This window comes from Copadichromis virginalis, linkage group LG22 (genome assembly GCF_057382275.1).
Source record: "Copadichromis virginalis isolate Kocher_CV1m ecotype Utaka linkage group LG22, C_Virginalis_male_GT1.1, whole genome shotgun sequence".
NCBI lineage: Eukaryota > Metazoa > Chordata > Actinopteri > Cichliformes > Cichlidae > Copadichromis > Copadichromis virginalis.
The window spans coordinates 11,413,443-11,433,243 of NC_140638.1; the positions used below are offsets into that span (position 1 = coordinate 11,413,443).

Sequence of the window (19,801 nt, forward strand, 5' to 3'; positions counted from 1 at the left end):
TAAGAGCAGGGTTCAGAATAACACTGATCTAAAGTGGTGTGGTGCACGATACCAGTGGTAGCATAAAAGTAAAGCAGGGGTGTGCACTGTAGGTTCAGACTGAGAAATGTGGAGCAGCACTGGAGCTGAAGGAATCTGATTAATGTTGTGCAACATCGTGTCTTTTACATTGGCAAGATTATTCCAGCACTTGTGTAGAGAGTAAACAAAAGAATAATTTGTGTTGCTGTTTCTGATGCTTGAAGGGTGAGCATGCTGAAAGAGGTGAGAAAAGAACTTTTCCTCCTTTAGCTGAAGTAAAACTACTACTAAACTAGTATAACAGTATGGAAGCCCTCAATATATCACCTCAAAAATGAATGAATGAATGAATAAAAAAATAAGGCTTTTTTTTTTTTTTGTCAGTTTGAGAACACCTGTCAAATACAGCTGCTAATATTTCCGCTTCAGCAGGGAGGAAATGAATAAAAGATAAAATCAACAAATGACAGCTTTTCTACAGTGTCTAAACATATGAAAGGGTCAGATATGGAATAGGAAGGACATTAAGGTGAATCCATGACCGAAAACCAATAAAACTGAATATCATAAGGTGATTCAGTACACCATATTGTCACAACTAGATGAAGCATCATTTCAGCATTACTTTTACCAGTCGCTTTTCTGTTTTCCAAGGATGTCCACACTTCTTGGTGCCAAGCTAGCATGAATTAGCATTTTGACCTGTCCTGTTTTTATGTGCATTTGTGCTGTGTCAGATTTAACATAAAACAAAAATAACCTGTAATGCAAGTTTTGTAAGAATTTTTATATAAATTGAACCAACTGTTTATCCAATGCATTGATGACAAAGGTCGGAGTTGTGCCACGCTTTAGCAGTAACCACTGTTACAAAGTGGCCTGATAACTTGAGGCGAGTCTCCAACATCTCTATGGTGGAATTTCCACCATGCCTTCTTTCCTGTTTTAATGTCCCAAGCCAATTTCAGTGCATTTCAGATGTGTTCGTTGACTTGGCCACTGCAAAGTCGTTTTTTTCTCCTTTCAAAGGTAGATTTAGTCTTATGCTAGGTTGCTGTCCTGCTGCATAACTTCATTTGAGTTTTCAACTTAAAGACTGATGTTCTTCCTCTGAATTTTCTAGCAGTGGGAATTCTAGTAATGATGTTGGCCAGGTTGTTGAGAGTGTCTCCTTCTTCAAGCACTTCCTAGGCACCACTATACACCAGTCTATCATGGGAATTAAACACCAGTGAGTAAAGCCCACCAGAGAATTCTTCCAGTAGCTGAGAAAATACAGGGTCAGTCGGGAAGGTATGACCCAATTTTACACAGCTGTTACAGATAGTCCTTATTTTCTCCATCCTGACTAGAACAGCCAGTCACAACAAACAAAAGCTTGAACAAAGTAGTATATAGAGGCTCCAGGATCGTTGGTTGGGTTTTGCTTTCCATACCTTCATACTATGCCACCAGGAAAGCTAGTCACCTTCAGTCTTCTCCCATCAGGCAAAAGATACAAGAGTATTACTAACAGAACGTCATGATTGGGGTACCTACCTTCCAGATATTAAGCGCTTTTATACCCACTGAAACGCTTATAAATAACAGTTTAACCTACATCAGGTTGTGATCAGAGAATCCGAATATATTATGCACTGAAACGTATATGTTTGTATCATGCATTTGTAAAATTAACTGAACGTCTTGCAGTAAAAACTGGCCCAAGAACCATCTCACCTCTTTTTTGGTCACTGGGAAGCATGCAGGATGCAATGGCTGCCGTTTTCTCCATCTTTCATCACCACAAGAACTATGGGGCTACATCACACATTGTGTGACTTTTCTATTAGTGCCATTTGCGGGCAGGGATATTACTGTGGGCAGGGATAGCTCAGTAGGTAGAGTGGTGGTCCTATGATCGGAAGGTCGGGGTTTAAATCCACTGAAAGACTACCCTGAGGTACCCCTGAGCAAGGTACAATCCCTATCCACTGCTCACTGCTTTACTGACTGAATGAGTTAAATGCAGAGAGGAATTTCCCCTCGGGATCAATAAAGTATACATTATTTATTTATAATTATTATTATTAGCTTTTCATTCAGCCTAGAATTTCCGGGGATGTCTTGTAATCATTTGACAACAAGTGTTTCTGATTAAGTTTACAGCTGTCATCAGTGTCATGCTCTTTCTATCCACAGTAGTGACATCTGTAGTGACATCCACAGTGGTCATCTGTAGAAAAAACGAAAAAATACCACATACACAGCCAAAGATATATTTATTGCTATAGTTAATTTCAACAGTAGTTAAAAAGGAAATATTAGGATTGTATGAAAATCGAATGGTGATGTGTTACATATGTGTATTAAGAAGGAGAGCGGTGGCAGTTTGCAGCCTGTGTTTGTTTATGGCTTCTCTTGACAATAGGACAGATATTGTCCCTTTTAAAAAATATATATATTTTCTACCCAAAATGTAAATGGTATATTAATTGAAAAATAGCATTTTTCATACTCATATCTTTTCAGATGGATGGTTGGATAGATGGATATATGAAGGTTATGAGGATTAGGACACATACTTACAGCGAACTCTACACGATGTAGCATCCACTTATTTGGGATGTTTCACTGTATCGCAAGTCCACCTGGAGAGGTTGCAAGCCTTTCTTCACACAAATGCCCTGGAAACCAATTGTAATTGACCAAACGTGTGGAACTAATAAAGGTTTATCTCTCTCTCTCTAATGAATAGATTAGGTAATTTAATCTTTGTCTGGTACCAGTGTCAACTCAGATGTATCAAAATCAATCCATTAAAATCTACAAAAGTTCTCCTCGATATCTGTGTGAATTATCAAATTTAGTTCCATTTTAAACATCTAAAGCACTGTTGTTGTTAGTAGTTTGTCACTGAGCAATTTTGTGGTTCTCACATCTAGCCCTCATCTGTGATGTAGACGAGCGGTCCCCAACCCCCGGGCCTCGGACCGGTACCGGTCCGTGAGTCGTTTGGTACCGGACCTTAACAACAGTGTAGATTCTGCCTGTGCCGCATTGTCTTTTGTGAAAGAACCATCAGACACAGACATGAGGGTAGAAATAAACACAAAGAAAAACAGGGACAGGTATTTTAAAAGCTATAAAGAATACCCATACCATTGTTGTTGTTTTTTTTTAAACTATACAAAAATGAAACTTTTGTGGGTCCAGATTTTAGAATTATACACATTGTTTCATATTAACAAAATAATACAATTAATACCATAAATATATTTTTTAAATATTCGTATAAGAAGGGATAATGGAATAACATTTGGGCAGTTTTCCTTGCCTTGTTGTTTCTAGACATCTCTGAATGTCCTGTTTTGTCTCTTCTAATGGATCCAGTTACAGAGACTTGTTTTGTTGTGGCTGTATGACCTCAAAGTCTAGTGAAGAAGAACAAATGATAAAGAAATGTTTCCCTTAAAAATCCATGTATCCACAAGCATTTGTCTTGGTTAAATGATTTAAATGAATATTTAAAATGAATTTGTTATTTACCACTAAGGTCTAGTGATGATGTTCGTTCACTATTCCCACAATGACATCATACTCCATTGGCTTGATCTAATGTGGCATGTTAATAACTACCTTATAACCTGAACACAAAATAATTAGCCAATGGATTTTATATAAATTGGCAGACAGATAGTATTTCTATATAGTGATTATGATTCATATGAAATTTTGCATTTCTCAGCATAGTGTACAGTGCGTCCTTCACATTAGATAAGCAATATATCCAGTAAATGAACAGTAAAAGATAATCATGTGTAATACTTAAAGTAATCACAAGAAAGCCTTTTTAAGAGGTCAGACTATGTCGAGTACTAAAAGTGGTCACACCAAAGGTTTACACTGTAGCTTAATTAATATTTATAGAGAGTTTGTATCTCAGAAAAGGTGCACAGCGCTAGTAAAATATGGATTATGAATTCTTATTGAGATGTATCGTGTTTGATTGTCGAGTAGTTTGTCACAGACAGAAAGATAAAAACAACAACCATATACTGTTTGGGAAATTTGGATGGTTAACAAGCCTCCCTGCCAAAGTGAGTGCTTGGTGGTCATCTGCTTCTTCTTCTTTCTTTCTTTTTTTTTTTTTTTTTGTTCGAACCCCAAATATCACGGCATCAATATAGTCAACCCATGTTCCTGGGTGGTCACCGACAATTTTAAAGAAGTCTCTGACAGTGTTTGTTTGCAGATGATGGGGCAAACACTGATATTTTTTTTTAATCTAATATATATTCAACATTTCACCGTTTTGCTGAGCTGCAATAATATATAAAATGCACTGGTTTTAGTCTCTTTACAAAAATAAAATTTCAAGCATAGTGCAAATAGAAATGCATTACAGTAAGAGTTAAAACATATACCAGTCATACAAATGTCACACACAGAGTTATCAATACCAGGATGATGGTTCTGTTTGAACTGTAACCTGAAAAACAATATACAGCTCTTTTCAAAAATTATAATCATTAAATCAAAAACTTTGTTTGGACAGGAGATGACATAGCCATCTTTGAAAATATAATAAAAATTATTTATGTCATCAATAATCAATAGAAAAAATGGCATTACAATGATTAAGCCCTTCCTATAACTACTGGTCACCTCCAGGATTCATGTTTTAGCTGAAATTAAGATACTTAAAATACTTTAACCCTTTCATGCATGAATTATGACAAAAAAAATCCTGATTAAGGTTTAATTGAAATGTAATCAGGCAGTTTGTCACTTCTATGGCTGATTTGGACTTCAGCAGATACACCTGTGGTCATTTTGTGATGTAGTCAATAAACATGCAAACATACTGATTTCCAGTTTTGGTTTTTGTTAGCTTTCCAGTAAGATCCATTCCAACCAGTTCAAATGACTGGAAAACCATAAATAGAAATGTCACAGCGAGTGAAGTGAGCCGTGTGGAGATAATGAAGTAGGATCCAAACGCAGGCACTTGTGAAGGTGGTTTATTGAAAGTAAAGTACAAAATAGAAAAACAGCAAACTGGACTGCAGACTATCTGTACTGGGAACAACTAAACTAAAAAACACGAACCAGGACACGAACATGAAGAAGGATGGGCGGAGGTAAGTGATGACGGACAGCAGGGAGAACACACGGATGAAATCCGATGGATACACAGACGGACCAGCGACTACAACAACAGAAGACACGACTTAAATACACTCAGAGAAACACAGGGAGATTACACACAGGTGGGGGACACAGCTGGGAGTGATTAACGAGACAAGGGAGGTAAAACTGAACACACTCACATGAGACGCAGACCTACACAATAAAACAGGAAACAAGAAAACACTACACAAAGACGCAGACTTGACACTGAGAGACAGACAGAATATATCACATGGAACTTGAACTATACTGAACATGAGACACAACCGAAGAACAAATCCTTAAACATGAATAAACAGAAACATAGAATTCTAAATAATAATCAACGAGGCACAAAAGTAACAAAACGATCATTCAAAAACAAAACCTAAGAACTCAAAATGCTGTCGAACCGACCCAGAACCGTGACAAGAAAGACATATTAAGTAAATTCATCATATAAAAATTAAAGACAGTGCTCGAACATCCAGGTACGGCTGTCCCATACTGTTCATCTGCATATGGTTAGTAGAAAAGTGTTTGGTCAACCATCCAAGTGACTTCTTATGATTTGCTGCCTGCAGGTTCTAACCTCTGACTAGCCTTTATTGGAGTGTACTCTACAGTTTGTTTGTTTTTTATTGTAGTAGCACTTGCCTGACAAACTGTGCACTGGGAAACCTGAGCAATTATTGTGGCAGGGGAATTTCAAATTATTAAATGAACACCTTTGTTAATTAGAAAGTTCTAACAAATGACTTTTAGCCTCGTTTAAAAAAAAAACAGTTATAATATTTGGAGTACCCACCCAGTTATCGATGTCTACTGACATTCGTGGCCAGTACAAACATTTTGAAATGGCTTCACGTGTTTTTGTTTGCCCACAGTGAGCCTCAGTGGGGCTGGCATGAAAACCAGAGAAAGTAGTGTTGGCTTCATTGTTCCCACACACTATCTTTGTCATGATAGACCTGGCAGTGCTTTTGTGATGCTTGTGAAACAGCTGCTCTCCTAAACAGAAGGAAAAAAGTATATAGAACATTTTTATTGTAGGTTTACTAGGGGTGTGTATTGGCAAGAATCTGGCGATACAATATGTATCATAATACAGGGTAGACGATACGATATATTGCAATACTAAAAGCCAGACGATATTTGTGTTTAGTAGGACTAAATTTAATTAGGAAAACTCAAGTAAACAGTCCAAACTGTTTAATGCTTGACATGAAACATCTGAAACAAAAACACTCTAAGTTCAAAATGAATGGAGAAATTAACATCTGCCTTATTAGAAGTCATGTCAAATAAACAAACAAAGACTACTTTACTGAAATATCAAGTATTTTTTAACATGAAAAAAGTAAACATGTAACACTGAAGTCTTTCTAAGTACTATGATTGTAAAATACTTATCCAAAAACTGCTCTATGGAGCATCAAAACAAAGTACTTTTTATGTGACCTTAACATAAACAAATATAAATCAAAAATGAAATTGCTTGAAGAATCCATCCAAGTAAACATTAACAAAAAATGTAAAGTGCTATTACAATTAAGTGTTAATAAAATAAAGTACAGCTCTGCAGTGTCCATCAATGGAACACTTTTAGTACAACCTGAAAAAAGGAATTTACTCATCTAAATAAAAGTGCTTATGAGACTCAACCAAAATGTCAAACATTCTCATATCAGAGATTTTACATGTGTAGTGTTTTCTCAGTGTTTATTTTTCAATTTCCAGATTTTTGTGCAGGAATACAAGCTGATCGACATGGTCAGCTCTCAGGACACTTCTCTGTGCATTTACTATGTCTCCTGCAGAGGAGAAAATTCTCTCTGCAGAGACACTTGTTCCAGGAATGCATAGGAAACTCCTTGCTACTTTGGATAGCTGAGGCAAGTCTAGCCGCGAGAGCCATGTTTGGTGCATTATCGGTAACAACAACAATAAGGTCCTTTGCGTTCAATCCCCATTCAGCCACAGCGTCAGTTAGTAACACTGCAATGTGCTCACCTGTGTGACTGTCATGCATGGCTCGGGTTTGTAGTACATGAGACTGAAGGTTCCACTGGTCCGTTATGTGATGTGCTGTAACAGTTACGTACGATTCAGTGGCTCTCGAAGTCCAAGCGTCGCATGTCAGAGCAACTGTCTCAGCCGAGTTGAGAGAGTCCAGCACTGTCGCTTTGACTTCTTGGTACAACTTTGGCAGAGCGAAGTCCGTGATGTGTTGTCGAGAAGGAACGGTGTAACGGGGCTCCAGCGTTTTAATCATATTACGAAATCCTTTATTCTCCACAACACTCAGAAGGCGCATGTCTTTGCAAATAAAAACAAGTACTGACTGCGTTTTTTTTGTTGCACGAGTTGAAGTTGCTGGTAGTTTCGAAAAGTTAACTTCTTCAATTGTCCGTTGAGAGGGATCACCTCGTTTCGTTTTAAAATTAGCATTTGACGCTACGTCGCTATGGTGTCTAGACACGTGTGTCCGTAAATTTGTTGTGTTACCGGAATATTTGACTCTGGCGGTGCAGATTCTACAGACTGCATAGCTCTTGTCATAGTCTTTACTGCCTTCTTTTGTCCTAAATCCAAAATAAGTCCACACATCAGCTTTGAAAGCTGCGGGGGCCGGCTGTATCCTCTCCTCTTCAGTCATCAGTTAGCTAGTATCACACACGTCCACTGACTGTTCTACTTCGTTCTTTTGGGAAACTAGAGGCTTCTACAGTTATCGCGAGACCTCGTTTTTACGTCATAGTAAAGGTGGTAAACTGCAAACCAGTGGCCGGAGTTTGAATTCCAACATACAAAAGAAATAAACAGTAAATGCATGTCATTTTTCAATAAAAAAAATCGATAACAGTGATTTTAAATATCGATTCAGTATCATTGCGCGAAATATCGCGATATTTCGTTGTATCGATATTTTCTTACATCCCTAAGGTTTACCCTGATAATGGTAATATGTGGTAATGAAATCTTTCCTTAGTATAAAATATGCACAAATTAGTAACTTGGGGAGAAATTTTCACTGATTGTCTCATATTTTTATGAGCTGCCCCCCTCAGAAGCCAAATAACTGATGCCAGATACACCAGAATAGTATGAACAAGACCTCCAGAAAAACTGTCATGCTGAATGCATTTAATAGTAATTCTGAAGTTTTATATTTATATTTCTGGTTATATTTTTCCTGCAAATATTCACTGAAATTAATTTCATGATATATTTAAGGCTGTCACTCTTGTCACACACATTTAATGTATAACTATGCTGTATAAATATGCTTCCACGACCAGATTTATAATTTCTGACAGTTAACAAAAGGTTATATAAACTGCAGATAAATACATAAAGGCCTTCATGTGGTTTTTGTCCCTTTTTGGTTATGTAATAACAATTTAATCTTAAATTAATCAAGGCATAAACTGTAAATAACAATTCACATTAAATTATAAATGAAGTAAATATGTGTTAATACTGCCACCTTTAAGAAAGTAATATTGCTTGCTTTGTCAGTGCTGTGTACTTAATAGCAAATTATGCTCAGAGCCTAAAAACATGTAGAGTAGAATAGAATAGAATAGAATAATCCTTTGTCCCACAAGGGGAAATTTGGTTGTAACAACAGCAAGAAAAAAAACTATAGTAACTAAATCTAGATCTGCTTAAGTTAAAAATAATATGGTAACATTCATCTTTCACTGTTTCATAAAAGCAAAACAGTACTACTTGAGAACTAGTGAGCATAAATGAATTTACTCTGAATTATAATTATAAATTGCTCGATTGTGTTCTTTCTGTTTAGTTGTCCCCAGTTTACACTATCTGACTAGCACAGAGTTCAATATTCAACGTATCAGTTTGTACACCATTTTGCCAAAAAGTTGTGGTGACTTGATGCCGTTCATCTTCTTGTGGTTTACCAACTGTTTCCATGGATGCTTTTTTAAAAGGGATTTTTCAGATGTTGTAGTCATGAAAACTTTGAGGTGTAATTTCTTGGATGTTTTGCGTAGAACTTATTGCAACATTGTTGGAGGATTTGTGGAATTCCAGCCACTTCTGAGAGATGAACTGTTGTTCCCCATTTTCAGCAGCTCAAAAGTAACTTTGCTCATGAAAGCAGTGGGATGAATTGTAGTCTCATCAATAAACACTAGCAGGGAAACAATCCCATTGCATAACATTGGCTCTACCATGTTTGATGCATTTCTGTTGCATTTCTTGCATTGTGTCATTCTGGTGAGACTTTGTAGCCAACTTTGTTCTTCTGAGAAAGATCTACTGAATAAATGATTTGACTTTGCAGGACTGTTTGCAATCAGAGTTGTTTCTAGTCCAGCTGCAAGCACTTATCAGTGCACCAGACTTACCAACCAAGAGGGCAGATATGTTTTTGTGTTAACAGAGGTTGCTTTTCCTTTTATGTGTCACATTTTATTTGAGGGTTTATTAAATGTTCGTGTTGGATCTACACAAAAACAACCGAACAACTCCCATCTATTCATGTTAACGTAAATGTCTTCATCTAAGGTATAAATCCTTGATATTTTCCCCTGACATACTTTGGGCATTAAGAGAGAATCAAAAGATCTGTCCATGTCTGAGGCAAAGTAAGGAGGACTGGATGAAAAATAAAAATATCTGCCCTTCTCTAGCAAATTAAAGTGACTTATGGCTTCACATTAACTCTTCTGACACCTTAAAAAGTCAAACTCTGAGACAATGGAAGAGGGAATGAGATTGTTATGATTAATTAGGTTGTTTTCTTTATAATGCCATTTAGCCATTCAGATAGTTGTGTGTAAAACCCTCTAGTGAGTGCACTGAATCTCCACGAATTAACTCCAAATACAAAGATTGGAAGCTGTTAAGCCATCGTCTTTCTCCTCTTAAAAAAAATCTCATTTTACTCTTCTTCTGTATTCAATTTCATGCTTATAACCATTTCAGAGTTTTCAATAACAGCCCTATGCCAGTAAATATGCTATTACTGGCTTGTGAAATCATCGCTCTTAAAAGAAACTTGAATTACACAGCTGACAGAGCTCTATGAAAGTGGTTTTCTGACTACATAGTGCTAATCTGTGAATGTAGACACAGGCTCACTCCTTATGCTTCATTTACTGTAACAGAGACTCATTTAAAGGAGAAGATGGGACACCTTTGAAGAAATTGGACATAGCTGCTTGACAGTTTCACTTTCTTTCACTTTGTGCACTTGTGCCTGTTATTGTCCACTGGATTCGTGGCATTTGTTCTTCGGTTGTTGACACGTTTGTTTGCTTGAATCAACAGTATAAAACACTTTTTAAAAAGATGTTAAATGTAGTTTCAGCTCCCATACTTTATCAGTGACATAATATATGCACGCGAACATTCAAAAGTAAGTAAACAAATAAATCTTAGACATCCCTTAATGTTAGTGCTGTTTTTGATTCCTTCCAGATAACAAGAGCTACTGTCTCTTTTCTTTGCTTAAATCTCTGAAACTATGGCCTGAATTTCTTATTCCTTTCCCAGCTTTTGTAAAGTACTATGGCCCGGGGGCAGTAAATGAAGAAAGTTTTTCTGTTGGGATTTAGTAGACCTATGTTTCCTTTGCTTCAGGCCCCTTAATGAATGATCTCCCCCTGCTTCATGGATTTATAGAGGAAATCTCTTCAGTAACAGGATACCCTCTCCAGCTTTTTTTCCATGTTTTTTTAACTTGTTCGACACGCACACTGTGCCGAAATGAAGATTCCAAGTAACTAGAGACACTTTACTAACCATAAATAAAACAAATTTCACATATTCCCCCTCTAGTAAATTACTGCATCATTTTACAGTCCAGTGATTGTGGGATAACAAGCAGTCAAATCAATAACATTAATGCTTACAACCACAAAGTGGGAACACTGTGAGGTTGGCTCAGAAGTGGTAAGACACTGTGATCATGTACAAGATTAAGAGATCTTTTAGATTTTTTGCTTCCAAGCTGTACCCCTGGACCTGTGTGCTAATTTCCAGGTCCATTTGTTTTTCTTGACTCTCTATGTGAGTCACAGTTCAAAATAATCCTTCTTTACCTTATACTGTCCTTTATAGTTCCCTTTGTCCTATTGCCCTCCTTCACGATGATTTCAGCAGGTGGTTGTGGCTGCTGTGCTCAATACTAGTGCTGTGAGCCTAAGATCAGAGGTGGCAAAAAGTACAGACTTTCTTTACTAAAGTAGAAGTACAGATGCCTGAGTTAAAAAAAAAAAAACCTAAAGTACTGAAGCAACTTTTTTACTCAAGTAAAAGTGAAAAAGTACAAACTCAGAAATGTACTCAAAGTAAAAAGCAATTCCTTGAGGGACAATTCTACTAACCGTTTTTGTACAAAGGTAGCTGAAGAGTTTGCTGTATTAATATAATAAAATGATATTAGTACACAAGAACACAAAAATTATGATTTATTCCCCCAACACTGACACTGCTTAACCGGACAGCTTAACCTTTAGCTGGCAACAGCACGTGTGTGCTTGCTGTTTGTTGAGCTGATAGAAACATTTCATTTTAAATACCAGTCACTCCCTTCACCCTTCCTCCTCTTGACCCGTTAAATGAACCAAAAGTAACGAGTCCGTTTTCAAAATGTAAGGAGTAGAAAGTACTTATATTTGTTTAAAAATGTAGGGAGTAAAAGTAAAAAGTTGTCCAAAAAACTCAAGAAAAGTACAAATATATATAAAATTTCGGCTTAAGTACAGAGGAAAGAACTCCACACACGCTTGCAAGACATCTGCCTAAGATGACCACATTAAACCAGCGTCCCCAACCTTTTTTGCGCCACGGAGCGGTTTATGTCCAACACAGACCGGCCTTTAAGGTGTCGCGGATAAATACAACAAAATAAAACCCGTACCAATACCAAAAAGAAAAAGATTTATTCATAACACACGGGAAAAGACCCAGGGAAACTGAGTTAACGATGAAAAAATAAAGATATTAGAGCAGAAAAAACTGTCAATTAGAATGAAATCAGGAATTACTTGTACATGGGCTAACCTTAATATTTAATACATGAAGTCTAGGCTTTGTATCATCACCATGCAGTTATAAACATTTGGACATATTTTTGTTGCCAGTTATGTTCAAATAGAACTAAATAAAAATAGCCTGAAAAGTTTTTAACTTTTCTTCCAAGTACATGGGCCAAAAACAAGATTCATCGAAAAACAATAACTGACATTTATGCTTTTAACTCTTAAAGTCACAGAGCAGTGTCCATCTTTTTATGATACTTGCATTTTTCAAAGTCTGCTGCATTTAACTCTGGATGTTTTGCACATTTTCATAGGTGAAACTGTGTACAAATGTAAACATTTTTAATTAAAAACTGAACAAAACGTCTTTATTCTGCGACCTTGATCTGCCAAATTCAGCACATCCAGGGCTTTTGGTGAAGGATGGCCAGCAGCGTAGGTTATCTGTGTGTCCCGTTGGCCATCATAAGTGAACAAAATATCCTTGCTCCAAAGACTTTATTGAAACCACTCACTCTGAAGAGTTAAGGAGCTCAGGGTGACTACTGTCCTTCCTTTGGGCTTTTTAGCAAATCAGATGTCTTGCAAGAGTGTGTGGAGAGCTGAGAGCTCTCATTATACAAGTTCTCTCCTCAGGCTTCTGCCCTCTGTGGAGGCGCTTCCTCCTTAAACCTCTCTTGATGCCATTTCTTTCTTTCTTCTTGCTTTCTATCTATCTATCTTGCTTTCTCACTTGCTTGCTTGCCTTTTCTCCCTTTCTTTTTCCTGCCACAAGCGAAGGTCAAATTAATTATTTTCCTTAATTTCCTGTCACCCAGATTCCTCCCTCAGAGACTCCATCTATGGTGCGGTGCCTGAAAGATGTGATTAAAGTGCAGACAAAGTGAATACCTATGTCTGACAAAGTGAGCCATGTTTTTTCCTTTTTCATATAGATATATGGAGCGTATGGCAATATCGCTCTTAATAAAGTCTCGCAGACTCATTTTTACTCTTCTCTGAATATTAATTCGATGCCTTGGGTGACTCCACATTAAAAGCCATTTTGAGCTCATACAAGGGAAATGTCAGTTAGGAGCAAATGGTTTCACCATTCAGACAGCAACCTAACCTTGGCCATTAATGGCAGTGGTCTCAGGGATACAAAGCCCAGCGGCAGACATCCACTGTATAGCAATACACCTCAAAGAAGAAGAAAGAAAAAAATAAATAAAAAGAGAACCAGTGCAGCCTATTTTCCTCAGAGTATTTCTTATAACCTCAAGCTATAATTCTCTTTGGCATGCAGTGAAATCTTCCTTTTCAGGGCCCCAATTACATACTTTCCCTTTTCACCTCCCTCGAAGCGCTTCAAACTGGACTGCTAGTTGGCTATTTTCTTCTTTTTTTTTCTTCTTCTTTTTTTGGGGGGTGAGGAAAAAAGCACAGATAGCTGAGCAGAATCAAGGTTAGGCAAAACTCATTTCATCTAGTTTTACTCTCGGTGAAGCAAGAGATGCATAAATGCACCAAGCCCGCTCTTACCTCCAACTCCGGCTCACAAGGACACCAGAGCAGGATGCAGCCAAGTATGAACAACATGTGCAGATCTCTTAATGAAGCTAAAGGAAAGAGGGCACTGCTGGAATTCCAAATTATGTGAGGAAACGGATGAAACCAAGAGAAAATGAAAAGGAATAAAGAGAGATAATAAAGAAAGATGTACCCAGAACCAAAGGAAGACAGAGAATGGGTGGAAAAGGTGGAATAGCCCGAGGAACAGCATCAGCAATTGTCAAATGTGGTGTGTGCACTTGTCTGTGTCTCAGTGTCCTGCCATCTGACCCATGGCAGAGGGAAACAGATTGCTTTGACAGGTCCACTGACATCATATGATATGATCTGCACTTTTGACAGAGTCTCCAGAGAGTCCTGGGCTGCCGAACGTCCAGTAAGGCTTGAAAGCATTATGGTAGTTTTTGCCCCGTAACGTGACTGCTGTAAGGGAAAATTTACAGAGTTAATCCATCATTATATCATTTGTATAGATGTGGCCTTGCACCACAAAGGCCAAATGTTGTCAGAGTCTGGATGCCAGCAGTTATGAAAACTTAATGAAGTTGGTGCATCATGCAGAAGTACTCTGTAAACTGTACGATGGTGGGAAATCACAACCTGAACTCTATATAAAATGACCTCCACAGATGATGAATCCCAAGCACTCAATAGTTTGCTTTTATATGCCTTTTTAAACCAGAAGTAGCGGGTAAGGTTTCACTGTGCACAGCTGCAGTCATTAGTTTAAAGCAAAATGAGAAGCCATTAGGAAGTCATCGTACTGGTCGCCTGGCAGCATTGGCTGGTTCCACTTAGTCTGCAGCTGCCTCCAGCCTCACTGACCACCTCCGGACATCCAGGAGCCCAGACAGCGTGGACAGACCAGACTCCTGAGCACACGCCTTCAGCTTCCCAGCATTTGCTCATGATCTTAGTAACCTGGATCAATAGCTATAGGACACGTACTTTACTCAGAGACTAGCCATTACCCATAAACATGCCCAAGTACTGGCTCCAGACTTACTGTGCGTATGTGTAATGGAGAAGAGGAAAATGGCACTCAAGAAGCTGTTTTGCCCACTGTTTGTCAAGGCAACCATTATGCAGCTTTGAGGTAGTGTGGCGTTAAGCCCATTGGTTAATGCCTTATAAGAACAGACACCACAATGTGTTAATGTATTTCTGTTCCATGGTACTTTAATTGTGATAATTTATTAATAAGATGGATCTGCAGTGTTGAAAGTCTCCAGCCTACTTAGAGGATAGCGCATAATGCATTAGAACAATGCTTGAATTAAAATTATGTAGCATAAATGGCTGTTTGGGTTAATGGGTCCATTAGCAGCAGCTTGGTAGGAAAGGGCTATTTAGGTGTATTCCATTTACCTGTGCTCTGGTTTAAGCACTTTATACTGGTAGGAGAGTAACTTTTTCAAAGTACTGCTGAAATATTTGGAATACTGAAAATGTTTCTAATATGGAGATTTGTATGAACATATGAACTTTATTTGCATAGCACTTTTCAAAACACAGAGACTTGCAAAATGCTTCACAGTTTGAAAATAAAAGCCAAGATGAGTGAACACGTTCTAGCACACAGACTCACAATCATACAATAATAATATAGTCAGACATTCATAACAACATACAACACTTCAATTCATGCAAACTGAAGCAAACAACAGCCCAACTAATGAAGGAAAAATTATGGGTAAAGCTAAAAAGTCAGTTGCAATGATAAGGTCTCAGTTGCTCTATAAGCAGGGGTCTGACCATCTAGAGCTTTATATGTTCATTTAAAATATTTTAAAGTTGGAGGTTCTCATGTTGTATTTGCTGGAATCATTGGAAAGCTTGCTACCTTGCATCTCATTGCTTTCCATGTGTTTGAGCACACATGACACCCCCTCTTCTGCTGTAAATTCAATGCACTATTACCTGTGATATTCTCATTAGGGCACAGCTACTGTAAACAGCCCACAGTGTTTGTACTGGGAAACTGGCAGGTTAGACCTCGATCATGCAAGCTAAGAGAACTGTCAGCATCCAGCTGGTCACTATGAAAAAAATCAGTATTCGCCATCAATCAAGGAGTATGTTGGTGCAGTAACTTCCAGAAACTGCTCGCCAACAGGTCATGGAATGAACATTTTTCCCTCAGAAACTGTGGTTGCCAGATGGTTGCTGTCTGGTCTCTAGTGTGTCACTGTGTGACTGGGACCTTAAAGAGTTTTTAATGTCTGCTCCAGCTATGTTTGACGTTTGCATTCCCACATACATCTTCGTCAGGTTTTGTCTAGAACAGTTCAGAGCTGAGGTGCATTTATGAAAACGTCTATAGACAGCAAAGCCGGGGCTGAGACTGAAAGACATGCAAAGAAAAATCATCAGGCATAAAGGAGATCGAGAGAATGGTGTCAAGTGAAAAGGAAGCGAGATACCAAGGACATTTGGAGGGAAATGGGGTGCAACGAGCAGGTACATAAAAGGAAATGATGTATATTACGCCAGTACAGCATCGTGGTTAGTGTATCAAGGATTTATGACGGCGTACTTAGCAAGAGTACAGCATCACAACTGATCATCCATTATTATTGTAACATCTCTCACTCTGGGGGCAGATATGATTGATGGCAAGCTGTTAATGACTTTGGGTTGAAATTGTTATTACAACAAAAGTGACAAAAAGTATTTTAAAAAGGTCTTGTTTGCAATTGGACATTATCTGAAAAGAAGACAGTCATTTATCAAACTATTACTACTAAAATGGGAGGAGGACACGTGGAAGAATAAGCAAACTTTTATAATATGCCCGACTTGACTTTGGTCTCTTTTTTTTTTTTTTTTTTTTTTGCATTCTTTGAAATATAAATGCAATCAGAAAATGTGCATTGTGTTGTACCAATTTCTTTAAAAGTATGCATAATGTACAGTACAAATGCCTCGTAGCATGCATGCATGTGATCTGATATGTTTCTGTAGGAACAGATTTTATGCATACTGCTGTTGCACCCATGCTTCACTTGATCTTCTTCTTTTTCCCCACAAAAGTGACAGTAATCCACTTTAAAACGCAGAGTAAAAAAAGTTTAAATCAAACCCTTTAGTAAGAAACAGTGATCAGCCCACCCTACATCACTTTTAATTGGTGCCATTAGTCTTTTCATGCTTGATTGCGTGCCAAAATGTCAGCCTATCTATTTCCCTCTTGTCATTTTTTTTGTTCTGAGCAGAGTAATTAAAAGTAATTGTGTACTTGTTTCAGTGGAAACTTTAAAACTTAAAAATATATAGTTTTCATTTTACCTGTTGATGGAAGGTCTAGAAAGCTGTACTTCCAAATGCGGAGCACATCATCACATGCACCATCCTGTGCACTGCACATTTTCTGCACTTTGGGTCATGATGAAAGCAATTGCCACAGGCAACAATCAGCAGCATCCCAACAGAATGCAGGAATTGGAACTATTAGCATTTGATGATCTTAGTGCACGCTTGAAAGTAAACCACATGCATAAACTGCTGTATTATTAGTGAGAAGGTTTAAACCCTGGGTCTTTGCATCATTTATATCGCCAGAGAAGGTGGTTTACTAACCACGCTATCAGGGAGGCTTGGCTGTCTGCACACCTTTTGATAAACTGAGGCGATGATGTCATATGTTCATTTTTGGGGGTGTCTTTCACAGTTTGATTTTAAACTTTAAAACAGCCTAAGTGTTTCTATTCTAACCAAAGATAAGTTTGGGTGTTAGATATCACACATTCCAATTTGGGACGATGTGATTAAGTTTCATGCTCACAAACACAATGCAAGGACATAAAAGAGAACATAAGGGAGGAGAAGAAGAGAAAGAAAATAAAAAATTACAATAGCTTTGCTGCTTGGACCCTTAAAGACCCATAAGGTCTGCAGCAAATGGTACAGACGAGCAACACTAAGTACAAAACAACTAAAAGGGATATCATCTGATTTTATTCATACAGTGAGTGTGTCACTGTATAAAATATAAACTTTATTTCATCACAGAGTTGCTAATGTTAGTTTGTGCATGTATTTTTTTAAGTGGCATGATTTGCATGAAAGTTGCCTGCAGGGTCCTTTAGCATTTCATCATTTAAACATCTTAATTTGTCCATTATTAAGGTTTATAACAGAAAAGAAACTCCTAAACTATTGATGACTTTATTTATGTACAGTGGAGATGATAATTATTTCACTCGCTGAATTTAGAAGTTTGCTTACTTATAAAGGAACATGTCTGTGAAGGTTCTCAGTTATCCAGGTCATTGTAGTCTAAGGAGCTTGGAGAGAAAAGCATCTGGACTTCTTTAAGTTGCTTGAATCCTTTCACCTTTTATCTGAGAAGCTTCTTCAGTTCTAAGCTCAAATGGTGGACAGTCCCAGATTCAAGCCCTATAAGAGTGTCTCCCAAGAGGGACATGGACCCCTATTAATCCTCTACTTAATCACATAAGCCAATGTGTGAAAACGGATGTAGCAATTGTTTCAGGTGAACTCATTGTGAAACCTAGCCCCACCCTATCATGTGATTTCCTGAGGTCAAAAGGTCCAGGATATGAGTGGGCATTAAGGTGTCTGGGAAGGGATCTAAAAACTGGATTGTAGATGGCAGTCTCAATTTTTATCGTAATTTCTCGTTGAATAATGAAAGACAGAATATCACCAAAAAACCCCAAAAACACATTATAGAAAAGTTATAAATTGATTTTGAGTCATTGAGTGTAATAAGTAATTGTCCCCCTACAACCCAGCCACAATTCTGGGTATATATGTATATATTATATTGGTAGAAGGTGGCCACTGGCACCATTAGCGTTAAAGCAAAGCATTAATTGATCCCATGATAGCTGGCTCCCTTTTTCAGAGTACTTTACTCCTCAGATATGTTTTAGATGGCATTGGTTTAAGCTTAGAATTTTCAAAAGAACTAACTGTAAGTGAGCTTTTTATCCACAACACCACCAGAGGACTTAAAGCTTCAGATGCTTTTAACTTTTATTTTAATTACTTAATAAATATTTAGAGGAAAGGTTGCCTAAGGGATGAAATATAAATGAGGCTTTTTTAGAACTCTCTCATTATGTAATCTTTTTTTCTCTATGTTGATTTCACTTTGGTGTTTTAGGTGCTACATGAGTAATATGAGCCATAAGTGCCCTGCTTATAAATGGTCATGTTCCCACTAAGCTCTCTTTGGAACAGGTAGGGTTTTCTTCTTGCTTTCCCATGCCTCTGCTGTGTTATGTACGTGCAGAGAGAGACGAGTTCTGGGCTGAACTTGCCCTCCGCTGAAGATTTAGCTTGTTCACAGAGGGGAGCTATTAGAAGCGGGGGCCCTCGCGCCCCAGGAAGACGTTTCAAATCAAGACCAGTTTGTTTCATTGTCAGAAGATTAAAGCCAGTTTGTTGAAAGGTCTTTTTGCTATTCCACATGATTGATCTTCCTCCACCCCCCCAACCTTTCACCCCCATTGCTCTTTCATACACCAGCTATGAATCCCAAACTCCTTGTCGCTCACTCTTTTCTCTTCACACTTTCTGTGTACACATCAGCGTTTCACATCTTTTATCATCTGCCCCACTGGAGGTCTGTGATTTCTTAAAGCTGTTTTCTCTTTACTTTATTCCCTTTTTTCTCTCTATTTATGTATTTTTTGTCTTTCTCAGTGTTTCTGTCAGTGAATCTTCTGCATTTTGTGCCTGATACTGTTCGGTGTTCCTTTGCCTCCTGCCAGTCACCGTGCTTCAGGGGCATTGCTGATACAATCATAGTTTTTGATTATCATCCAGACTGACCCGAGGATGGCCTGGCCCCAGTGCAGCCAGTCTGCCAGCCGCTGCTACTGCTTCAATTAATGAGGGACACCTAGTATTTCCCACTGCTGGCTGGCACCTTGATTTATTGTTTCAGTCATCTCATACCTGCGGCTGCATTCCTGTGCATTAGGAAACTGTAAATAATAAGTTTACTCTGCGAGTGCTGTACCTTTTTTTTTTCTTACTGACAAGCACAATGATGCTAAGCAGCAGCACAACTCGAGCTGTGACGC

General features: G+C 38.0%; 2 protein-coding genes across 3 annotated transcripts in view; one reads left to right on the forward strand and one right to left on the reverse strand.

The window, feature by feature from the left end:
- Positions 1-19,801, forward strand: part of samd12 (sterile alpha motif domain containing 12) — a 132,471-nt gene that overhangs the window by 66,056 nt on the left and 46,614 nt on the right. The window lies entirely within an intron of this gene.
- Positions 6,249-7,949, reverse strand: LOC146682781 (E3 SUMO-protein ligase ZBED1-like). Its single transcript, XM_085446060.1, has one exon. It carries the CDS (start codon positions 7,829-7,831, stop codon positions 6,947-6,949), a length of 885 nt encoding a protein of 294 aa, XP_085302186.1. The 5' UTR covers positions 7,832-7,949; the 3' UTR covers positions 6,249-6,946.